The sequence below is a fragment of the Schistosoma haematobium genome, chromosome ZW, assembly GCF_000699445.3.
Source record: "Schistosoma haematobium chromosome ZW, whole genome shotgun sequence".
Classification (NCBI taxonomy): domain Eukaryota; kingdom Metazoa; phylum Platyhelminthes; class Trematoda; order Strigeidida; family Schistosomatidae; genus Schistosoma; species Schistosoma haematobium.
In genome coordinates, this window is record NC_067195.1 from 18,492,522 (window position 1) to 18,514,443 (window position 21,922).

General features: G+C 31.5%; 1 protein-coding gene across 1 annotated transcript; it reads left to right on the forward strand.

Annotated features, from left to right (window-relative positions):
• The first annotated feature begins 961 nt into the window (after nucleotides 1-961).
• On the forward strand, nucleotides 962-13,354 carry MS3_00002928 (uncharacterized protein). Its single transcript, XM_035730628.2, has 3 exons — nucleotides 962-1,159; nucleotides 10,404-10,645; nucleotides 12,506-13,354. Exons 1-3 carry the CDS (start codon nucleotides 1,135-1,137, stop codon nucleotides 12,722-12,724), a joined length of 486 nt encoding a protein of 161 aa, XP_035586806.2. The 5' UTR covers nucleotides 962-1,134; the 3' UTR covers nucleotides 12,725-13,354.
• The last annotated feature ends 8,568 nt before the right edge of the window (nucleotides 13,355-21,922 follow it).

The following is a 21,922-nucleotide window of genomic DNA, read 5'->3' on the forward strand; positions in this document are numbered from 1 at the left end:
TGATATCATGAATAGACCAATTTTAGACCACTATTGAAAATCTGGGAGCATTGTACTACACTAATAACGACCATTTCGTCCTAGTATGGGACTCCTCACTAGTGCATATCCATGATCCCTCACTTAGGACTCAAACGCAGGACCTTCAGTCTTGCTCACGAACGCTTAACTTGTATATCACTGTGCCGGCACCCAACGGTTTAAAGTTTAACTTCAACCAATCGATGATACTGTGCGCCCGTCTTCAGGGAGTTAATGCTCCACAACAGAGACGGTTGAACATCACCGGTCACGGCTTCTCATTAGAACTCTAGGAAATCCATCTTGAAGCCAGTCACTAGTGAGCACATGATAATTATCAGTAAAGGGTTGTGGAGATTGTTGAGTTTAGATTGATATCATAAATAGATCATGAATTGATACACACTGCTGATCAGTCCCATACTAGAACGAAATGGCCTTCCATTACTTCCACGTTTTCAATGGTGGTCTAATATTGCTCTATGCATGATATCAGTCCAAATGATTCTATATAAAAAGGTCATTCAATCACTATGTTAGCGTTTTACCTTCTTTCCTTTAACCACCAAAAACGATCAACAACTTAACTGTTTTCATTTAGTTGTGCTAGTTGACTCAACATTTACACATAATTGATGTCTTTCCAATGTTTACAGTTAATCATCCTTTTTTGTCATTTATTGAGTATCACCCACGCAACTTATGATGACATAATCAAAATAAATAAAATAATCTACCAACAAAAATTAAATAAAATTAATATTAAATTATACTACTTTTTTTCAAATTAAATCATGATCACAATTGTAGATATATGCACATAATATTTACTTTATTTTGGCATTTCTTCATCTTTCATTGTACATTGAACCGATTAATCTGATTGGTTATTCTATTTAAAAATAAACAAGTGGGCGTTTAATTCTGCACAATTCACAAGAAATCTCTCACTATCATTTGAGTATAAAAAGGAAATAAATAAATAAACAAATAAATAAATAAATAAATAAAACTGAAAATTCATATCGATTAAAGTCCGTTACCCTAAAAGGAAAAAAAAGTTTTTCATTTACATTCTTGGAATTAACAACCAGAAAACGATATTTAAAGAAAATGCTAATCAAATTTCTACTTTACTGTAAGTTATGAACAAATGTTTGTAGCTTCAAGTGTTCTCTGTTGTTGTTTTTTTTTTAAAAAATAAACATTTGAGTGTATTATTCATTTTTTTTTCTTTTCAAAGAATTCTGTTTTTGAAAAACAAATAGTATTCACATTTTTAAACCTTATCAAAAGTGTACCAGAAGATGGATGCTGACAGGTACATGGTGATTTGTAATCTAAGGAGTTTTAATAATTGAATTCATGAGTTGATCTAAGCTAAATCATCAGTGAAAACCTGAAAGCACTGGATTGCTGTTTCATCCTGGTACAGGACTCATCACTGGTGCGCATCCATGATCCCACACTTGGGACCTAAACTTAGAACGTTCAGTCTCGTGCACGAACACTTAACCTTTATATCACTGAACCGACACCCAACAGCATTAATGTTTAGCTTCAACCAATCCATAATCTTGCACAACCTTTCATCTATTGTCTGAGGTGGATAACTATCTCACACCGAACAGGGAGTGAACTTCACTGGTCACAGCTTCTTACTAGAACTCTCAGAAAGCCATCTTTAAGCTAGTCGTTAGCGATAGCAATCTATGAAATATATTTATACACAGTTTAAAGTCTTAGCAATGATATAAATTGACTGTTTATAAATATATGAAAAATGTACACATTTAAGATGAATTTTATATATTTACTAATGTATCAATAAACTCAACATGTTTCATATATTTAATTGTCCTGACCATGTGCAGAGTAACTGTTTATATACCTGTGTTCCATACTCAAGGGAATTGATTTTCAGTTATATATTACGATTAGGGAAATTGATCTGTGATGAAATCAATTTCATATTTAGTAACGTAACGGTTTCATTTTAACAAGTACTGAAAATAACGATGAATGAATTTAACATTTACACTTGATAGTTGAATATTAGAAGGAGACATGTATGGCAGTAGTTTAATTAGTAATCTATTCTTTATAAATTAAAACCCATTTAAATTACCTGGGAAATTGGTTGAATGTCATTATATATATATGGTAATAATGAATCTAGATAAAAATTAATTGTAACCGTGATTAAAATAATGTTAGCAGACCGAATTTGTTCATTAAAAAAAGTAAATACCCAAACCCAGCTAGTTACTAATAAAGGAAATATGATAAATTCTTTTATTCAATAAATTTTGTTATTCTTCAAATGAATATTAATAATTAAAATAATGGTATTCTCTTAGAAAGAACAATGAGCAGACAAATATATTCATATATAAATAATCAGATTAGCTCACTTGGTGTTGTTTTACTTGTATCTTCTTATTGTTATTTAGAACTGCAATTGATCAGTCTCTTGTTGGCATATGTGCATACTGTGAGAATTGTCTCGATATTGTCTTAAGTCACAAGCTTTATAAGCAAAGATGATTAGTGGCTAGCAGTGGAATCCAAGACGCACATTTCGTGCTATTTGGGACTCGTCAGCTGGATGTACCTGTATGTAGGAGTTGATGTTCAGTCTGAGACTTGAACCCAGTACCGTTCGCTTCAAATGCCATCGCGTTATCCACTTAGCTACTGAGTTCAGAAGGCCACATTCTCACAGCACCGCACAAGCAATTGGTTAATTGGACTCAGTAGCTAAGTGAATAACGCGATGGCATTTGAAGCGAATGGTTATGGATTCAAGTCTCAGAGTGGACATAAAGTCTGAGATGTAGGTACATGCAGCTGACGTGTCTTAAATAACACGAAACGCGCGTCTTGGATTCCACTGCCAACCATTAATCATCTTTGCTTATAAAACTCAGATAAATGTTTAGTGATTTCAATCTACAGGGATGGAATACATCACAATACCTAAATATAGATAATTGACAGGTCAGTGAGTAGTGATTGGTAACACGTTTATCTAATCGTTTAGTAGTAATCAAGTTCTCTTAATCACTTTGTTGTGTAACCATTAGACTAGGTCACTTGATATCACACATACTGTTTTTAGATGTTAGGTGGACCTAAGCAGGTTAGACTGAAGCTGTCTGACCGAGGTTCGAATCGTACAAAAAATATCAATCCCCTTAAAATTATAAAGATTACACTGATAACTAACCAGTGTCAACAACCATAAAACCTATGTTCATAATTCTCTGTTGATTATTCCAAACTACCTTGTACTTGAATATATAACTAAAAATACTTTATTATTATTCAGTCATGCAAATAGTAACATAATAGTTAGAGAATATCATTCGTGTAATCGTTCTTACACTCTTTAATTCGTTAGTAGTGAAGATAATTCACTTAAATAGCTTATCATTATAAAATTAGATATTACCTATATAGTAGCTGTATACAAATTAATGTAAGCAGTTCTGTTAAATTGACTAATTATTATTATTATTAGTTTGTAAACGAATTCGTTTTGTTCTTCTAGTTTCATTTGAAGCTGTACTTAACTTCTTAGTTCGATTTCATACGTTCATTACTTAACCTACTGCTATCGCAATAGAAAAGGTCAAAAAATCGTGTAAATTAAATATCGAATTGACAATAGCTTAACTAAATTCAAATGTAATTAAAGTAAATGAAGAATAATTTTATAAAAAAACATTTCTGAATTATTATTTAAAATCGTTTTATTTTATCGTTTGAATGAAAATAATAAAGTTTTTGTCTAGTTTCTTCGACATGATAAAACGTCTCACTAAATGTTATTAATAGACAGACAATCTACACAGAATGTACATTTAGGGTCCTGAATGTCAACAACGAGAAGATATAAACATTCTTGAAAGATTCAATATTCTTTAAATCTGTACTAATTATTTACTAATAGATAGTTCATTTGAAAACGAAATCAGATTGGAGAGAAAATCATGTACTTTTAGATAATGATTTCTTGCTAAAATACTAATTTCTTCAATATACTCATTATGTAAATATTACTTAAATATAATTTCTTGATATATATATATATATATATATATATATATATATATATATGTGATGCGTACAAAATGAAGCATCAAAATTATTGACTACACAATGAACAAGCCATGAGAATAACTCACATTTCGAAAATGACTATCTTAGACAAAGTTTTGATCAAATAGATTTATTATTAAAAATTGAAAAGAAAACAAAACAACCGTTCAGTGCTTCCAGGTTTTCAATAGTGGTCTAACTTATATCGGTTCATAATTTCAATGAAATTCAACAATCTCCACAACCTCATGCTGACAGTTGTCACGCGCTCACTGATGACTAGCTTCAAGAGGAAATTTCTAGGATCTTAATGAAAAGCCGTGACTGGTGAAATTAAATCATATCGGGTATGAGACAATTATCCACCGGAAACAATGGAAGATGATTGCACAACATCTTAGATTGATTGAAATTAAGCACTAACACTGTCAGCTGCCGGCTTAATGGTCTAAAGATTAAAGACTCGCGCATGAGACCAAAGGTCCTTCGTTTGAGTCCTACGTGTGGGATCATGGATGCGCACTAGTGAGGAGTCCCATACTACGATTGAAACAGCCGTCCAGTGCTTCCAGGTTTTAATAATGGTCTAAATTTAATCAGTTCTAGATTTCAGTAAAATTCAGCAATTATTTACTTTCATATTTTAACTAACTAAGATTGTTAGAACCACCCTTATCCCTGTATTTTATTTCACAACAATAGAAAAATTTGTTAGTTGTTTAAATCACTAAAAAAAATCTAATCATATGTTAGATTGCAGTGCTCATTTGTGTATGCACTCGCAAGTATTTACATAAATGTTTGTTCGGGCGATGAAATATACCTTAATTATTATATGATTGTTATTGTTATATGACGTAAGCACTAAACAGAACTAACTAACTAACTAACTAAATAAATAAATAAATAATACAATAGTCATAAATCTCTTTGATACACATCTTTTTCTTAGAAAACAAATGATATTCATCATTTACACCAAAAATAACACAATAAAAACAACAAATGAATGAATCAATGAATAAAAACAATCATAAAATTTCATTTAAATCTATTATCATTAAATATTCAATGTGTAGGCGGGCAAAAGCTTCAAGTTAATTAAGATAAACAAGTGTGAATATGGTAATAAATAAAACAATGATAGAAGTCAGTTTATTATTTTGTGCCAATAATAAGTAAATACTAAAATTAGTAGTAGGTTGATGATGGGTGTTTCTTGTTTTTTTCTTAATAGAGGTATGAGTAGCAGTGAAGAAATTTCTTGTTTAGTTGTAGATAAGTAACTTGAGTGTAGGTCGACGTGTCAGGTGAAAAATAAAGTTTAAGATCTAAGTGAGAAATCATGATGATTCAATGTGAGTATGAGAAAACACAAACAATAGAATGGTTAAAATGATTGTAAATTTAATTACATTCGGCTTAATGATGTTTACAAGTACTTGAAAATAGATCAGTGATAACATTACATTCAGTTGGAACAGGACACATTATCCAATTTGATAGATTGAAAATCGTTCGGAAAAATTCTAGTTTTTAAAAAGAAAGATCAACACATGAAACACCGTATACATAGACGAACTGAAACGATTCGAATAGACGGGATCGAATACAATTAGCTGAACTGTGGTCATTAATAGCCAATTTGTTAATACAAATTTGTTCTACTATTACTTTCTCATCTCATACTTTCTAGACAAGATCGATGTACTTTCATTCCTTTTGATCATTTATTATATTCTGAAATGTCATGAATAAGCAGCCTGTTTAGTGTAATCAGTACGACCATGCAGTTATTCACATTCTATACATTCTATTTTCAGTGTAATTAAAATGATCATATAGGTAGAGTTAGGTATATATATATTTATACATCACTTCTAATCCATTTTCCCCTAAACTTTGCTGTTTTTGCCGCTTTTATCTCATGAATTAACCTTTTATTTCTAAGGTCATGTCAGTCATTATATATATATATATATATTAAGTGAAGACAAAATTAAGGTAGAACAACTATATATATATAGTTGTTCTACCTTAGTTTTGTCTTCATTTAATATCAAGCTTTTTATGAACTTGTGTTATCTCCTTGGGTTACATCATTTAGACATAATTGTTGTGTATATCAGTAGTCACAGTATCAAGTTCCCATTAGTTCCCAATCAGAGTTGAAAAATCTCAGTCGTCTGTAAACATCAGAAACCATGACCTCAACGGAAACGCAAACTTAATTACTCACCAAAATTTAACAAATTTGTGTAATTGAGATCATGAACCAATCGATGCACAGCTAAGAAGTCTCATACTAGGACGAAACGTTCATCCAGTGCTTCCAGGTTTTCCTTGACGGTCTAACATCGATCTCAATCAAAGGGAAATGATTGCATTTTATATAGAATTATCATCATTATTATTACAAATAATTTGTCACAGTACGAAAAATGACTACTATTTTTAGTTAATACATAAGATACAATAATATTTATATTTTAAAAGTTAATTCATCACGTTCGAACATTATTCCAAATGTCCAATCTTTTATTGCTTAAAAATAACTCCTATTTACCTAGTTATTATTCATTTTAATTATTCAATTTATAGACTTAATCATGAAAATTAATAGAGTGATTAATTTAATGAATTAATGAACGCCAAAACAGATGTTTCCTTTGTTCATCCACAACTCCTTGATAATCCATATTTATTATTGTATAAATGATTGGACATAGGATAAAATAAATAAAAAAAATTATTCTTAATGGTTCATAAATTCTTTTTTTATTTCGTCAAAGGTAACCAAACCAAAACCCAATAAAACATGATGATAATTGGTTCTATAATTTTAATAAAATAATAATTTGTTCGTTACTCAGTAGAGTCACGAAAGATTTCTCAATGTTCATGTAAATAACTATGAATTGTAATATTAGTCAAATGAAAAACGAGGTAATAATACACTGATGAAATTGGATAAAGATTGTGCCATATCTTAAATTGTTTAAAGTTGAAAGTGTGGACCATTAGCCTGAGAATCTATGATTAGAGATTGTAATTCTGAAGAGGTTTAAAAATACCGAATTCAATCCCATTTTAACATCGTTTGTTTACATTTAGTGTAGAAGAAATGAATAGATATAAAATAATTATTCAGTTCTTTATAACTTTCGACGTTGTTCATAGTGAAGTGTTATCTTCAAACATACTACTAATTACAAGTTGAACTACATAATATTTTCTTTCTTATTCATTTTTAGTTAAAGTTATATATTTGTAAAACTATATGACGTCATAAATTAAGTTGCTTCATGAAACTTGGTTCGTAATGAAATATAAAATGGATAACTCTGTGAATTAGTTTAATCGAATTGATTTATTACATTCACTTGTAATTAAAATTATTATTCTATATTTTAAACGTAGAAAAACTTAAGGGAACTTAATTTAACTTTAATAAAGAATGACACTACTCACAATTAATTAATTACTAGTAATAGTAGCTATATTTCTTTCAAGGAAAGATGGATACCAAGTGAATTTATATTTCTATTATATTCCTCTCACCAACCGACCGAGATATTCGAACTGATATCATTTATTTGTTTGTTTGTTTTGTAGTGACAAAGCCATATAGTGTCAGCAAGCATGAATTAATGTTTGTTTTCTGTGTGGCTATTTCAATGTGTGTTGTACTATTAATATATATATATATATATATATATATATATATATATATATAATAAACGTTCCGAAAATATCGTCAATAACTTTAAAAAGGTATTTAGTTATTCGTTGATTTTTTGTTTTCTCAATTACGAGGAACATTAATCAATCAATTACTTAACTAATTAATTAGTTGTTATTAGCAAAGTGTCTAGCAGTGGAATTCAGGACGAGCGTTTCGATCTAATTGAGACTCGTCAGCTGGATGTACCTACATCTCAGAGTTGATTTTCACTCTGGGACTCAAACCCAGTACTGTAATGAATTAATTAACTGGGTTTAGCCAGTATATTTCGTTGGTTGAGTTTTATTCTTATAAAGACAGTACAAAACACAAATAATAAGTATTGTTTATAAGAAAAGTTATATTTAGTTATTTATTAATGAATCTTAAAAGTTGCTGATGCCTTAGTTCATTTCTAACGAATGATAAAGAATTTATAAATAATGTTCAATTTCAAATTAGTTAATAGTAGAAAGTGGCGTAAATTAAGAAACCAACAAAATGAAACCAGGAGATATTAGATGACCATCCGGTCAGATATATGTGAACTTACATGAGGACGAAGACAGAACTGTTTTATCAGAACTATTAAGATATTAGTCAGCTTTGGAAATAGTCGACATTTTTAATTTGTAATCATTCACAGTCTAAATCCATTAATTCTAATGATACTCAACTTAAATTCTTTGGTCCGATTCCTTTATGAAGTTATAAATGATCATCCTTGAGGTGTTAATTTACTGCTTTGGTCTGAGCACCCGGGCAGTATCACATTCCACACACAAATCAAGTGACTTGTGTGACCCATATGTATTCGGTACTCCTTTGTACAAATATTTATGTTTCACAGGTTGAAATCATGAGTCAGTTGAAGCTAGACCACCATTGAAAACCTGGAAGCACTGGACGGCCGTTTCGTCCTAGTATGGGATTCCTCAGCAGTGCGCATCCACGAACCCGCCCCCGACTCATGACTACAACCCGTGAAATTTACTAAAATCTCCACAAAACTCATTCTGAAAATATTTATGTGTTCAAATAAACAAATAAATTTACTAGCAGTAAACAGACATCTGGCATTCCCAAACCTAAATTTTGAGATTGTTTATTCCATATTGAGAAATAATTTCAACCTTCTAATTTTATTATCATCTATTCATTCGTTCAAAACGCTAATAACTCTCAACTCCTACTTCAATATTGTGAAAAAATCCACTTCCATCCTTATTTTTCCTATTTCATTAATTTAGGCAAAAACACCAATTTTATTTGATGAAGATTTATGGTGTTGGCTCAGTATGAAACTAAACAAAATACATTAAGTTTATCAAATATATACGAACAAAAAAATGTCTTAAAAATTTAAACTGAGTATGTTTCATTCATATAAATCATTATAAAAAGGTCTTGAAATTCCATAGATAGTGGTTACACTGAATAATTTACTGTAACAAAATTCCAGCCTAAATCATAATGGCATTCACTCATCGTGGTTTGGTATATAATCTCAGACGAACAGAGAAGCTCCGATTTTGAATGCTAGGGTTTTCATTGATACCACGTTTCTACAAGTAATCATTTTCTGTAACATCAGGTGATGGTTTGGATGTTTGCAGTTTATACTGGAAAGGCTCAAACGACTGTGTACCAGAGACTTAGTGTACAATCTTTTGTACCTAATAAGATGATTACCGATCCTCTAGCTGCTGTTACTAGATAAGTCAGTGGATCGGGTTTTTAGGATTCTTCAGTTCGAAATTATATCAAATTGAAACCAGTGGCAATCTCTGTGCGTCGGCAATTCGTATTTTGAACCAAATACTGTAAGAAGAAGCCTTTACTCTATTTAAAGTGTGAATTTCCAGCCATACGAAAACTTGTGAAAGCAACAGAAGGCGAACACAGATGCTAAGATTTCCTTTCCTATTTGACTATATTTTTTCGCTATTGGCGTTATTGTTAGGGAAGTATGAACAGTGGCTTTTCCTTTTCTATTCTTTAATGAAGGTAACATGAATGCGTCAACACCACAACTTGAAGTATCGGCCGCTACAATGGTTAACAACGTGGGATTGCAATGTTCCAGTAACATTTCGGAGCTCATTAACGATTTGAGTTTACAAATTGTTGATTCATATTCATTAAAATAATCAGCCTACACCAAATGATAAACACTTGTGATGACAACAAAGTACTAGTTTTACTGTAAGTGAGATCATAATCATGTGATGATAAATTGAGCTTGACTGATGATTTATTTGGAATCCGCTAGTTGAATTATCTATTTGGCGTAAGAGGTTAAAGACTAAAATGAAACCCAGAGTTTACAAGAAGAATCATTTTATACACTTCGTATATATTTCATAATTCACAGTAAGAATTATCACAAAAAGATATATGAACATCGATATTTACCCACAAACTGATGACCTTCTGGATCCACAACTTATATTCAATCATCGTATACGTGTTAAAGTCAGGCTTTACTTGCAGTTAAAATTAACAGTTTTAAAAATTAATGTCCTGAACTGTTTTTTTTTCTTACATAATTTAGGTTTGTTGTTGTCTGTCAAACTACAGTTACATATTGTAAACTTACATCCAACAATTCTTGCAGATGGGAGCATAATTCGTCATAGAACTAAACGATGGGCCTTTTATGAAATACATAAATGTGGTCGTATTAAAGGATATAGTTGTTTAGAACATCGTCATTGTTATGAACGTTACCTGCGTCGTGATATGGTTTGTTTTGAAGTTTATCCATGTTTAAGTTCATGTATATTTATTGCTCAGGTAAGAGCTAATAATTCGGTTAATTAGTTATACTGTTTATACGCTTTTTGAATGTCTATTTTAATGTTACTAACATAGAACAGATAAAACATTAATGTCCAACAACCTGATGATTATCATCTTGATGCTTATCAATACAAATGAAAATATCATACCAGAAACATGTTAATGGTCAAATTGTTAGGCACTAGTCAGATCACCTGAAGGTTTTAGGTTCAATCGTGGTAGAATCGTTGGTGTGCACTTCTGAAGAGTCTCATTCTAGGATGAAGCATCTGTCCAGTGCCTCTTAGTTTCCAGTCATTATCTAAACCATGTTAGTCCGTGATGCAAACTATGAAGAATTTCAAAGAACAGAACACATTATGTAAGAAGATGTCATCTGCACCAGACGTTTCATTGGCATATTAAACAATAATCTGTTCATCAATTTACTCCATCAAAAAGATGCTTGAGAAAAAATAGTTTTACAATGAATACGTTATTAAATTCTAGATATTGCTTATTGGACTACTGTATCATATTATCAGTGTATGCTATCAATATCTATTCTGAACTACTATCATGTTGTAAGCTCATTATTAAAGTTTAATCCAGATCTTAGTATTGACTGGATCTTGTTCAATACAGCATAAGTTGATTCAGATAATATAATGCTAAAAACTTGTTATTACACAAGATTTATTATAGTAAAACCTAAGCCATTCACGACTGGATCAACAGATTAATTATGACTAGCAGTGAAATCAAGAATGCGCTATATTGAGGCAATCCTCCACAGGATCTACATTTATCAATGATGGCTAAGTAAAACTCTGTACTGAGTATCAACAACGGGATAATTTAAACTCTCTATAAGTAATAACATGACGGAATGAGTTACAATATAATTTCCAATACATTTGTTTATTTAACCTTAATTTGAATTTTTGTTATTGTTTAATAAAATCCATTATTATCAAGTAGTATAAAACATATTTCTTGAAAAAAAGACACTAACTATTGTTCTTTCATACTTGAACTCGGAGAGACTCTAATTTATGGGCGACCTTTGAACGAATCTTAAGCGACCTTGAGAAATATTAGCCAATCAGCAAACAGTCAGTATAGGGTAAAAATATGTTATACAAAACCAATGAAATAAAATGGATACACTTCTTATACGTGGTTCAAAAACTTTTCAAGGTTAGAAAGAGGTTCAGAGGTCCTAAAATCTTAATGCATGCAGTAGAGAAAATCATCCATACGGCTACAAAACAGTCGGCCTCTGCAGTCATGATGAAGTTTCAAATACTCTTTCAGCCTCGACCACATAGCTTCAATATTGTTTATGTGCACACCGGTTGATGAGTGCACCAAATGCTACTTGTGGATAACGACACGATGCACAGAACCAAGCCCATGTAGGAGTCCGTTCGCTCTCCAAACATCCTTATATATTGTAGTACCTGGCTGCAGCCAGTGTTACTGGTGCTTTTATTATCCATTTCGCAATAATTGTCGTAATTTGCCTTAGGAAGTATATATGAGGTTTTCATCACGAACTGACATCAGCTATAATGCCAGAAATTTATTTAGCCAAATGGATTAAAGGCTTTCGCGTTAAAATCCGAGATCTGTTATCTTATACCTGATTGATTCGTCCACAAATAGTATCGCCGTTTTATTTGTTATAGCCGCTCAATTATCACATTTTGTACAAAATTCCCCGTGAACCGTTCGTACGTTAGCATTAAGCACTGAAGTTGGTGCCGTAACCTTGAAATCTCTAAGACGCCTCTGATTGACTCGTCCATAAATTAGAGTCTCGCCTTGAACTCTTTTTTTAAAAAAATATCGATCTCTTTTTTTGTTTTACAGCTTCACGATGCTGAAAAATTAAATGAACAAATTAAAAAATTATTATTAGACGGTATACCAGTCAATAATCATAACGATCCGATTAATTATGTACGAGAACAAACGGCAAAATTATTGAAAGAATTAAATTTAACTCTACCATTGCATAATCAACCAAAAGTCTCAGTGCTATCATCACCATCACCACCATCATCATCATCATCAGCAGCAGCAGCATGATCATTTTTGGAATCGTCTAATATGAATTAACCCAGGAGTTTCACTACATTACAGGTCAAAAAATTCTAATGATAATTTAGAGGAGAAAACAGGATCAAATTATTATATCTTTTCTGTTTTGTACATGTTTTGTATTTCTTTTCAGAAATTCTATTTGTATTTAAGTTTTCCTGTTTATTTGTATATTTTCATGCCTTGAATGAAAACTTTCCTTTTTCTAAATTCATTGAATGAAATAAGTGCATTTGAGAAATGGTCATTCTCATCCATGGTACAAATAATAATATACCTCCATAAATAATTCCAATACTACTACTATTACTACTACTACTACTACTACTACTACTACTACTACTACTACTACTACTACTACCTAAACTCATGTTACTATCAATACTACTGACATTACATATAAAATAACAAATATTACAGGGAAATCAAACAACCAGGAAAGATTAAGATATAAGAAAAAAGTAGAGACAAGACAATCTGTGATATGCATTATACATATGTACATACTTATTTGTTTGTTTATTTTGAAGATATAAATGTAATTTTTTATTATTATTTCTCATGAATATACTACTTATTTGTAAAAACTAAATTCAGAAAATAAAATTTGTACACTAGTCTATTAATTATTATTTTAAGTTGAAGATTTTGATGTTAATAGTGCGATGGATGAATAAGCTCCTTGATTCATTTCAATGAACAAAAAAGAAAATCTCATAGTTTTAAATGGTGAGCGTTTAACAAGTTTAGATAAATACTTATCGATTACACGATTATATAACAGTCTAGATTGTGAAAGCTTTCATAAGAGTGATATCATTTGTCAATCATTTTAATGAAAAAAAACAGACTATTATCTGTGTGAAATAAGAACTTTCGTCTAAATTTGAACGAATAGTTTCATAATATTTGGGCGCCGATAATTTTATTGTTTGATTATATTTTCCTTGAAAAAGTTTGGACCAGATTGCCAGGTGAAACGTTGGATTTACTTAAAATTCATTCGCTGAGATTTTACAAATATATTCTTCTTTTTAATATAATCTGTGTGGTTCAATTATCATAAGATAATTATCACATTATGAATTAGGTGAGACTATAATTTATTAGATGGTGGTCGGTGGTAGTAGACAGGAAACCCTGGACCCTGGAACGTGAAGCTGGGCGACACGGGATCGAATACGCCAGGGAGCACCAGTTCCCTCAACATTACAGATACACCTTACTGACGAGTGCCAAGTAGCACGAAACCCGGGTTCAGGGCTTCCTGTCGACTACCTCCAACCACCATCTAATCTTAATATATAGTGCCCGCAATGTCGAGTCACCTAGACTGGTGTCCACATTGCAACATGGTCGATAGCATTCGATCTGCACTAAATAAGAACTTGACACACATGACATTGATCACCACCAAGTGATCGATCAATTGTGACTATAATTTATGGACCACCTTTGAGCGAAGCTGAAGTGAACGTTAATATAACCAACTACTAACTAAGACTAAATGAGCATTATAAAGCAGTGTTAGGAATTAGAATTAACATATACAGTTGACGATTAGGGTTTTTCATCACGAACTAACATCGGGCTAAAATGTAAAAACGATATTTAGCCAAATAGATGAATGAATTGTATGCCGAAATCCAAGATCTGTTATCTTATTTCTGATTGGTTCATTCATAAATCATAATCTCGCTATGATTCGAATTTAAGTGTAATTAATTCAACTTCTTTGTTGGTCGTCTCTTTTCATTTCATTACAGTTAGTATAATATAAATAAATTTTGTCTCATTATTATAAGAACCAAACGAGTTTATCTTATGTTCACTGTAATAGTCAAAACCTTAATTACTAAAAGACAATTAGATAAATTGTTCAATGATTCTATTAAGTGGAAATATAAATGAATGAATCATATTCACATAGAAATTATATACAAAAACCTTTTTCTTATAAAAAAGAAACGTAGATATATTGTGATATGTATGCAAAAGTAAATGATATTTTGGATACACCACAGAATGTATATAATAGGGAAACAAAATGTTTATTTAGTTCATATATCTTAATGAAAAATACCATTTACTATTATCTTGTAATAAGTCAAGGTTGTCTGGTTATTATATTCGGATACTGATGTCCTATTTTCAGTCAAGTACCGATAATTTGATTTCATTATTCAAATTAAAGTGACTTTAAATTAGACAAATAATAAATATGTGAGAATAACTGCAGACTATTAGAGTTATCAGGAGAACAGACAGCTGTTTAGCTATAATTTAGGCCTACTTGACCGTACATATCTATGACACCATATGGGGATGAACATAGAACTCTTATCTCTTATGTTGATCACGCAACCTCCAGATTATTGAGTTGTAAGCTAGGAATCAATCATGTCAAGAGTGAGATAGGCATGGATCATGGTCATTGGATAATATTTACTCTATATAACTAAATTACTGAAGTTGAAGATATCAGTTATTGTGTGCAGATTTTTCGTTCTAAAGATAAAGTACTCGCTGCAAGAAATGAAAGTACTGTGTTCTATAATGTATGCAGTGCTTTGGACACTTACTTTGTGGGGGCCTTTGAACAAAACAAAATACCTCTTCAATAGTCTCTTAGTTTTTGGGACTTCTAATCGATTTTTATTTTGTTGTCATGACTATTTCAAAAATGAATTATTTTTCAGTGCTCAAAGTAGACTGTCTTGTTTTCTACTTCACTTATTAGTAACATGTTATATTCATATAGAATGAAATATGTTGAGATGCACTTTTATTAAATGATTAGTTTCTAGTGTGTCTACCTAATATCAGATTAACTTCGAACTATATGAATACATCTATGTGACAAATTTAGCATTCAGTCAAACAAGTAAATTTCCTTTGGTGTAGTAAAATCAGATATTGTTCTTTGGGTATATTAAGATATTTTACCAGTGGGATTTACATCTCATCCTTGGGGTAATCTTTATAACTCATTATTAGTAAGGTTTTAAATTACCTGATTGTTGCTCAAGACTGAAATTTGATTAGTAATTTTTATCATATGTGGATTACATTGATATAGCATTTTACCGCGAATTTTACCATTCAGAAAGATAAACAGGTTTCTGGTTGGTGATTTTAACACCTGATACGATCCTACGCCAGACAAAATACGCTAGATAATTAGATCGAGAAGACCAAACACTGAACTGCGTACTAGATCAATGGATCATGATGAATCACGACACTTAATCAAATGATGAGCTGTCATACAAATATACGATAACCGATCAAGAACCCAATATACAATATAATCACAATATACTATGATAAATACAAACGTTTAAAGAAGTATATATATATATATATAACATATAGATCTCCGTCTGTGCTCAATATTGATCATTACTCATTCCTACCGGATATATTCCGACGTTTTAGGAACTGATACATGGCATTCAAAAAATGTTTACGAATTCTTTAGACAGATATTGACAATTTATAGACTCATTTAACAGTGATTGTCTCTGAAGATAGTAAAAAGATTTTCGAGACAAAGTAAAACTCAGTTTCACGAATAATGATCCTTGTAATGCACTGTATGAGAAGAACCTAAGTGATCGCTTTAATCGTCCCAAAAGTATGTAAGAGTAATCACGAATGTGAGTCTCTGACTATTGACGATTGATTCCTTCTGAAATTTCAATGATCACAACGAGAACAGACATCAATGTTTGAGGAAAATTTTGGATCTCCCAGGAAACCAAGATGTAACTTACGAAAGTTCATTTGCGAAATTTAAAAAAGGACTCATGCTTTGTAATTTATTTAATTTCAGATCGGAAATGACTCATGACATGTTTTTGATTAGCTAAAGCTAGACAGATTTCTCTCAGGAGCCTGTAGCGATAAACAAATTCCCACAATAAATAGTTCTCTCAGCCTTCGACATTGAAACTGACCTCGTTATTTTTACTGGATACAACTTAGTTGAATGCGTTTGGTCAGTTATCCGTAACAGATCACGACTGTGTACGCTATGCAACACATACCTCCGGACAGCTAATCAGCTTAGTTCACACATCTTTGGACTACTTCGGCTACTTTACGAATATATGTATTCAAACTTGCTTATCCCTGACTTTTGGTTTAGTTAGGTTACGGCTAACGGCGTTGTTTAGCACTAAATATCAATCACATCTTTAGTGATGAGCCCGATTTGATTTAGTATACCAAGCAATAAACTGTTGGTCTACTCCTTGTAAAATAATATACATACCTTTACATAGTGTGATATTATTTTCATTTTCTCAGAACGTTTTCAGATATTTATAAACTTTATTCTCACTATGCCGTAATAAATACCTAAACTTTTAAAAACTTAAGACTCCCACCTTGCAGCACATACCATTCTGACCCAACAATATAGAAACCTTAATATACTATCTAGAACCTGAAGTACAGAGTGGTTGACCAACTTGTGCAGTTCCTCACAGTGGTGAAGGCATTGTCACGCTCCTTCTACAGGTACGCTACAATTAGTATGCTTACTAGTGGTGCTTTGAACCCTATGACACCTGAAAAAGGTCATCCATAAACGGGGAGATCTAATTGACCAAGAAAAGTTAGACTAGTTATTCCACAATATCGAATTGCAACACAGCAGAAACGTTGTTATTTATGCGAGAGGTCATCGGCCAGCAAACTTAGACGAAAGTGTTTCTAGACAACTCTTTTCTTCTAAGCTTTCCCATAAACGCGTCGACCCAAGCAGACGGAAGTTTTTAGGCGGGGATAATAAAATACCAGTTTACAGAGTTTTATTTTCTGGTTTTAGGTTGTACCCAGTCACAATTATTGATGTAATTGACCAGTACTTCAAACCCGTAACATCTTTAGTCACTTCACCTATCCCGTAATTTCTCCCATCCAGTTAAACCTACTCAAAATGAGAAATGATCACATTTGGATAATGACAAGGTCTGTTAAGATTTAGGAATTTTGCACTATTAGTTAGCTGCTCATGTAACGCAACGATAAAGTTTAAATAATTAATACAAAACACTAAGTGACTAAATGTTTTCCCTACTCATACCTTACTTGACATCTGTGTCTGATTGGATTTAACCCGGTCATATTGTTGAAATGATAATGAACAGACAATTACTAGAAAGTAACTGGTTTCAAAGCTCTGTGTCATGTAGATAAGAATTAAAATTTGATTGTTAAATTATTGGAAATAGGAAAGATACATAACATATCAGAAACTATTAAAGGATAAATATTTTTGGTTTTGTGTAGTATACTACCCATAATTAACATAAACTATGTGATTAATGTTTAGCATAAATACACGTCAATCTAAGCCAACACATCACGTCGACACAGTGAGAAGAATACGTAGCAAAGAATCTCTGTAATACTAGTATCTGTGATAGCTAAATAATAAACAAAGAGGTGATTACTAAAGAAGGAATGAATTCAAATGTCAAAAAGTAAGAAATAATTTTAAAGCTCAGTATATGAAAAAAAGATAATGAATAGACGTGCGTCACCAACCATTCATCATGAATATCGCTTATGTACCAACCAAATGATCTGCTGACACCAACAATAAATGAGTTACTAGTATGGGCTGTGTAGATTATTGGATTTCGTTAAAATCACAAAGGGATGTAAGTTAGACCACCATTGAAAACCTGGAGGCACTAGACAGCCATTTTATCCTAGTGAGGCACTCTTTAGCAGTGTGTATCGACGACCACACGACCGGAGATTGAACACAGGATCTCTTATCGTGCGCACAAACGCTAGAACTCTACACAACTGAGCCGTCATCCAATGATGTACAGGTTTAATTTCAATCAGTTCACACTATCTTGCGACCACCTTTCACTGTTTTCTGTGAGTACCTTTCTCACATCCGACAAGGTTAAACTCCACTGGTCAAGGCAACACAATAGAACTATGGAAATGTTCTGGGAGCTAATCACTAATGACAACATGATAATTATCAGTGTGGGTTTTGAGGATTATTAGATTTCATTGAAATCACGAACCTATTTATAAGGGTTTTTGAAACGATGGCTTGCCTTGGTTTTGTTACTCCTATATGTTTTTCAGCTTAGTCCTACACCAGACAGCCATGAAGTGGTAATCAGTGTTTCGTCTTTTATATTATATCCCCTTTCTACTTTAGTCTATAAAACCTCAGTCTTCTACAGGCTAATTTTGCTGATACACAAGCACAAATATACTATACCCGTTAGTGAACGCCTAAATTAACACTATAACAAATAGAGTAGTCAATCTTACATAATTTGTTTTTATTCTTAATTATAATCGGTATTTATAGGTCAGTTTATGTTTCATATCATGTGATTACGTATCTCTCACAACTTCCCCAAATAGACTAGACAAATAGGATAATGTAAAGTAGTGGTTTACACGATTCATTTCCTCATGTTATATTTACATTTTGTAATAGTCTAAAATTATCTTTACATTTTATTGACGTCTGTAATTCTTTTAACTTCATATTTCAATGAATTAAATTCTTGTAAATACTTGTTTCAGTAATCAATAATATTGAACCGTGTTTATAGAAGTGATGAACTGTGAACGGCACTGGAATCCAGAACGTACATTTCAAGCTTGCTATAAGATTGGAACATTGATCATTACAATATAATTCGAATATGATTTAATGATACACATGTGATTTTATTATCATAATTAAAATTAAGTGGGTTACAAAGTAATTGGAATAACTACAGTGTTCTGACTGATTATTTGTCCACAAAATTCAGTCACAATTATCAAGTTATTTTTCAACACTCAGAACCAATACTATATGAGTTGATTATCAAAGATGTCACTGATACACATGATAAAATGATATCAGATAACAAATTTGATTAATCGACAATGAAAAATCCCAAAAACTAACCATTTACCCCTCTCTTATAAAATAAATGGTTCGTGGTCAGCAGTGAAACTCAGGGAGCTTGTATCATCTTATTTGGAACTTGTCAGCTAAATGTACTTCCGCCTCAGTTTTAATGTTCAAATTAAAATTTCTAACCGTTCACACGATTATTATTTATTAGAAAACACATTGTAATTAAATATTTACTTATTTAGTTGAAGTAAAACTGTGGTCAATGCTACTTATGTTTATCCACATAAGTAGTATGTATCGCCGATCAGAAGAGAAATGTTTGTCAAAAGAAGGTTTAGAAGATTTCAATGAAGAAAACAGAAAGGGAAGTAGGAGGGAATCGATAATTAGAAGAATCATGAAGGATGTAAAGGGAAATTGATGGAAGATTTGCAGATGAAGTAGTTAATGTATGGTTTTTACATTTTACTAAAGAACTCTGTAATTTTGCAATGAATAATAAATTGATTACCCTCACCTGAGTGTCCTTTCAAGACAAAACCACTAAAATAAAATAAAAGTTTGTTCTTGGAAAGAAAAAAACTTCTGAAGTTAGTAGATCAACTCATATATTCTTACATCGTACCTATATAAAATGCATTGGTAAGGACTGTTATGGTTTTGATGGATAACACAGTTTTAGGTGACTTAACTTAGTGATTGTCAATATTGTTTATTGTATGGATCATGAGACTAATATGATGTCTTGTTCTATTGAAAAGTATGTACTATGAATTTTATTACATCAAAAACATATAATTATTATTCAGATAAGTGTAAAAAATATTTGTATTAGGGTTAGCAAAAGAATCCTACTGTCAATTATCAGGTTGATTAGTATTTAACTATGACTTATTGAGAAGTTTGAGTAATACATTGCCTATCTTAAGTTTATTCATGATGTTTCCTGGTCTTGGGAGAAGATTGGAAGAAAGGTCAATAAAATATTAGGTAGCATTACGTTTGGTTGGATAAGTTACATGTTATTGGTTCAACAAGACTATCTATTTCGGTAATATTTGGATTTTAATTATCTAATCTTGAAAATCAGTAAATTTGAAGTACATTTAGCATTTAGTTATTATATTGTAGTTAATATAAAGAAACCTGTCTACTTCGCATTTATTTGAGTTTTTATAATACTGAATTATTTTCAAAGTCCACACGTTCTCATTAGTTTATACACTTAACATTTGTGTGTTTAAATATAATGATCTTTACTCATATTAAGTAATTCCTAAATATGGAGTCAGTAATGGTATTTTCAAATATGACACCGGGTCAAATGATTTTGAACCTTACAAGGGAGTATCCATTCTACAGGGACTACTAATAAACCCCAATAATGAGTGTTAAATAAAAAATAATCTAAGTTCAGTATTTTTTTAGAATTACCGCTAACTACATAATATCATAATTGTTGGTATTCACTACTGGAAGATCATCAAATGTATGCGATGTCAAGTCTCTTCGGTCAGTGGGTACAGTGAAATTAAGTAGGTAGATTTCATTCTTAACCAAAATATATACCACTGTCTAATACTACTCGGCAGTTCATCAGTATATGTTACATATACATGAAAGCACAGTTTTAAGAAACAGTTTATGAACATTATTATCACATAACTTGATATCACCATCTCATCATCATCAGAGAATTTCGTGGAGATTTTAGTGATTTAATAGTCGAATTCATGGGCCAATTAAAGCTAGACCACCATGAAAAACCTGGAAGCACTGGACAGTCATTTCGTCCTAGTATAGAACTCCTCAGCAGTGCACATCCACGACCCCGCTCGCAGGATACATTATCACCTCGTAAAATGATATTATTTTCAGAAAAAAATGTTTCATAGTTTTTCATCTAAACATTTGTTTAATTAAAATGTTTTCACTGTTACATAACTCTTATTTCTCTGTTGCTCAACTGAAAACTGATGAGATTTCGGCCTCATACAATCCAGTTTTTAAATATACACCTTCAAATTGTGTGTTGCAATTGGTTGGTATTATTTAAGAAATGAGTTACTAAAAACCAAGCATTTATCCAATATAAAATCTGTGTATTAACTGTTATAAGTATTTATCATTATACCTATATAACAGTGATCTGATACACAACACATACAAGTGTGCTTGTAATTTAATGCGTGAATTATATGAAAATTAGAAGTGATTTGGAGAAAGCGATATAAGAAAAATATAATTTTATTAACAGATAGATATATGTATATATATACATAAGTGTA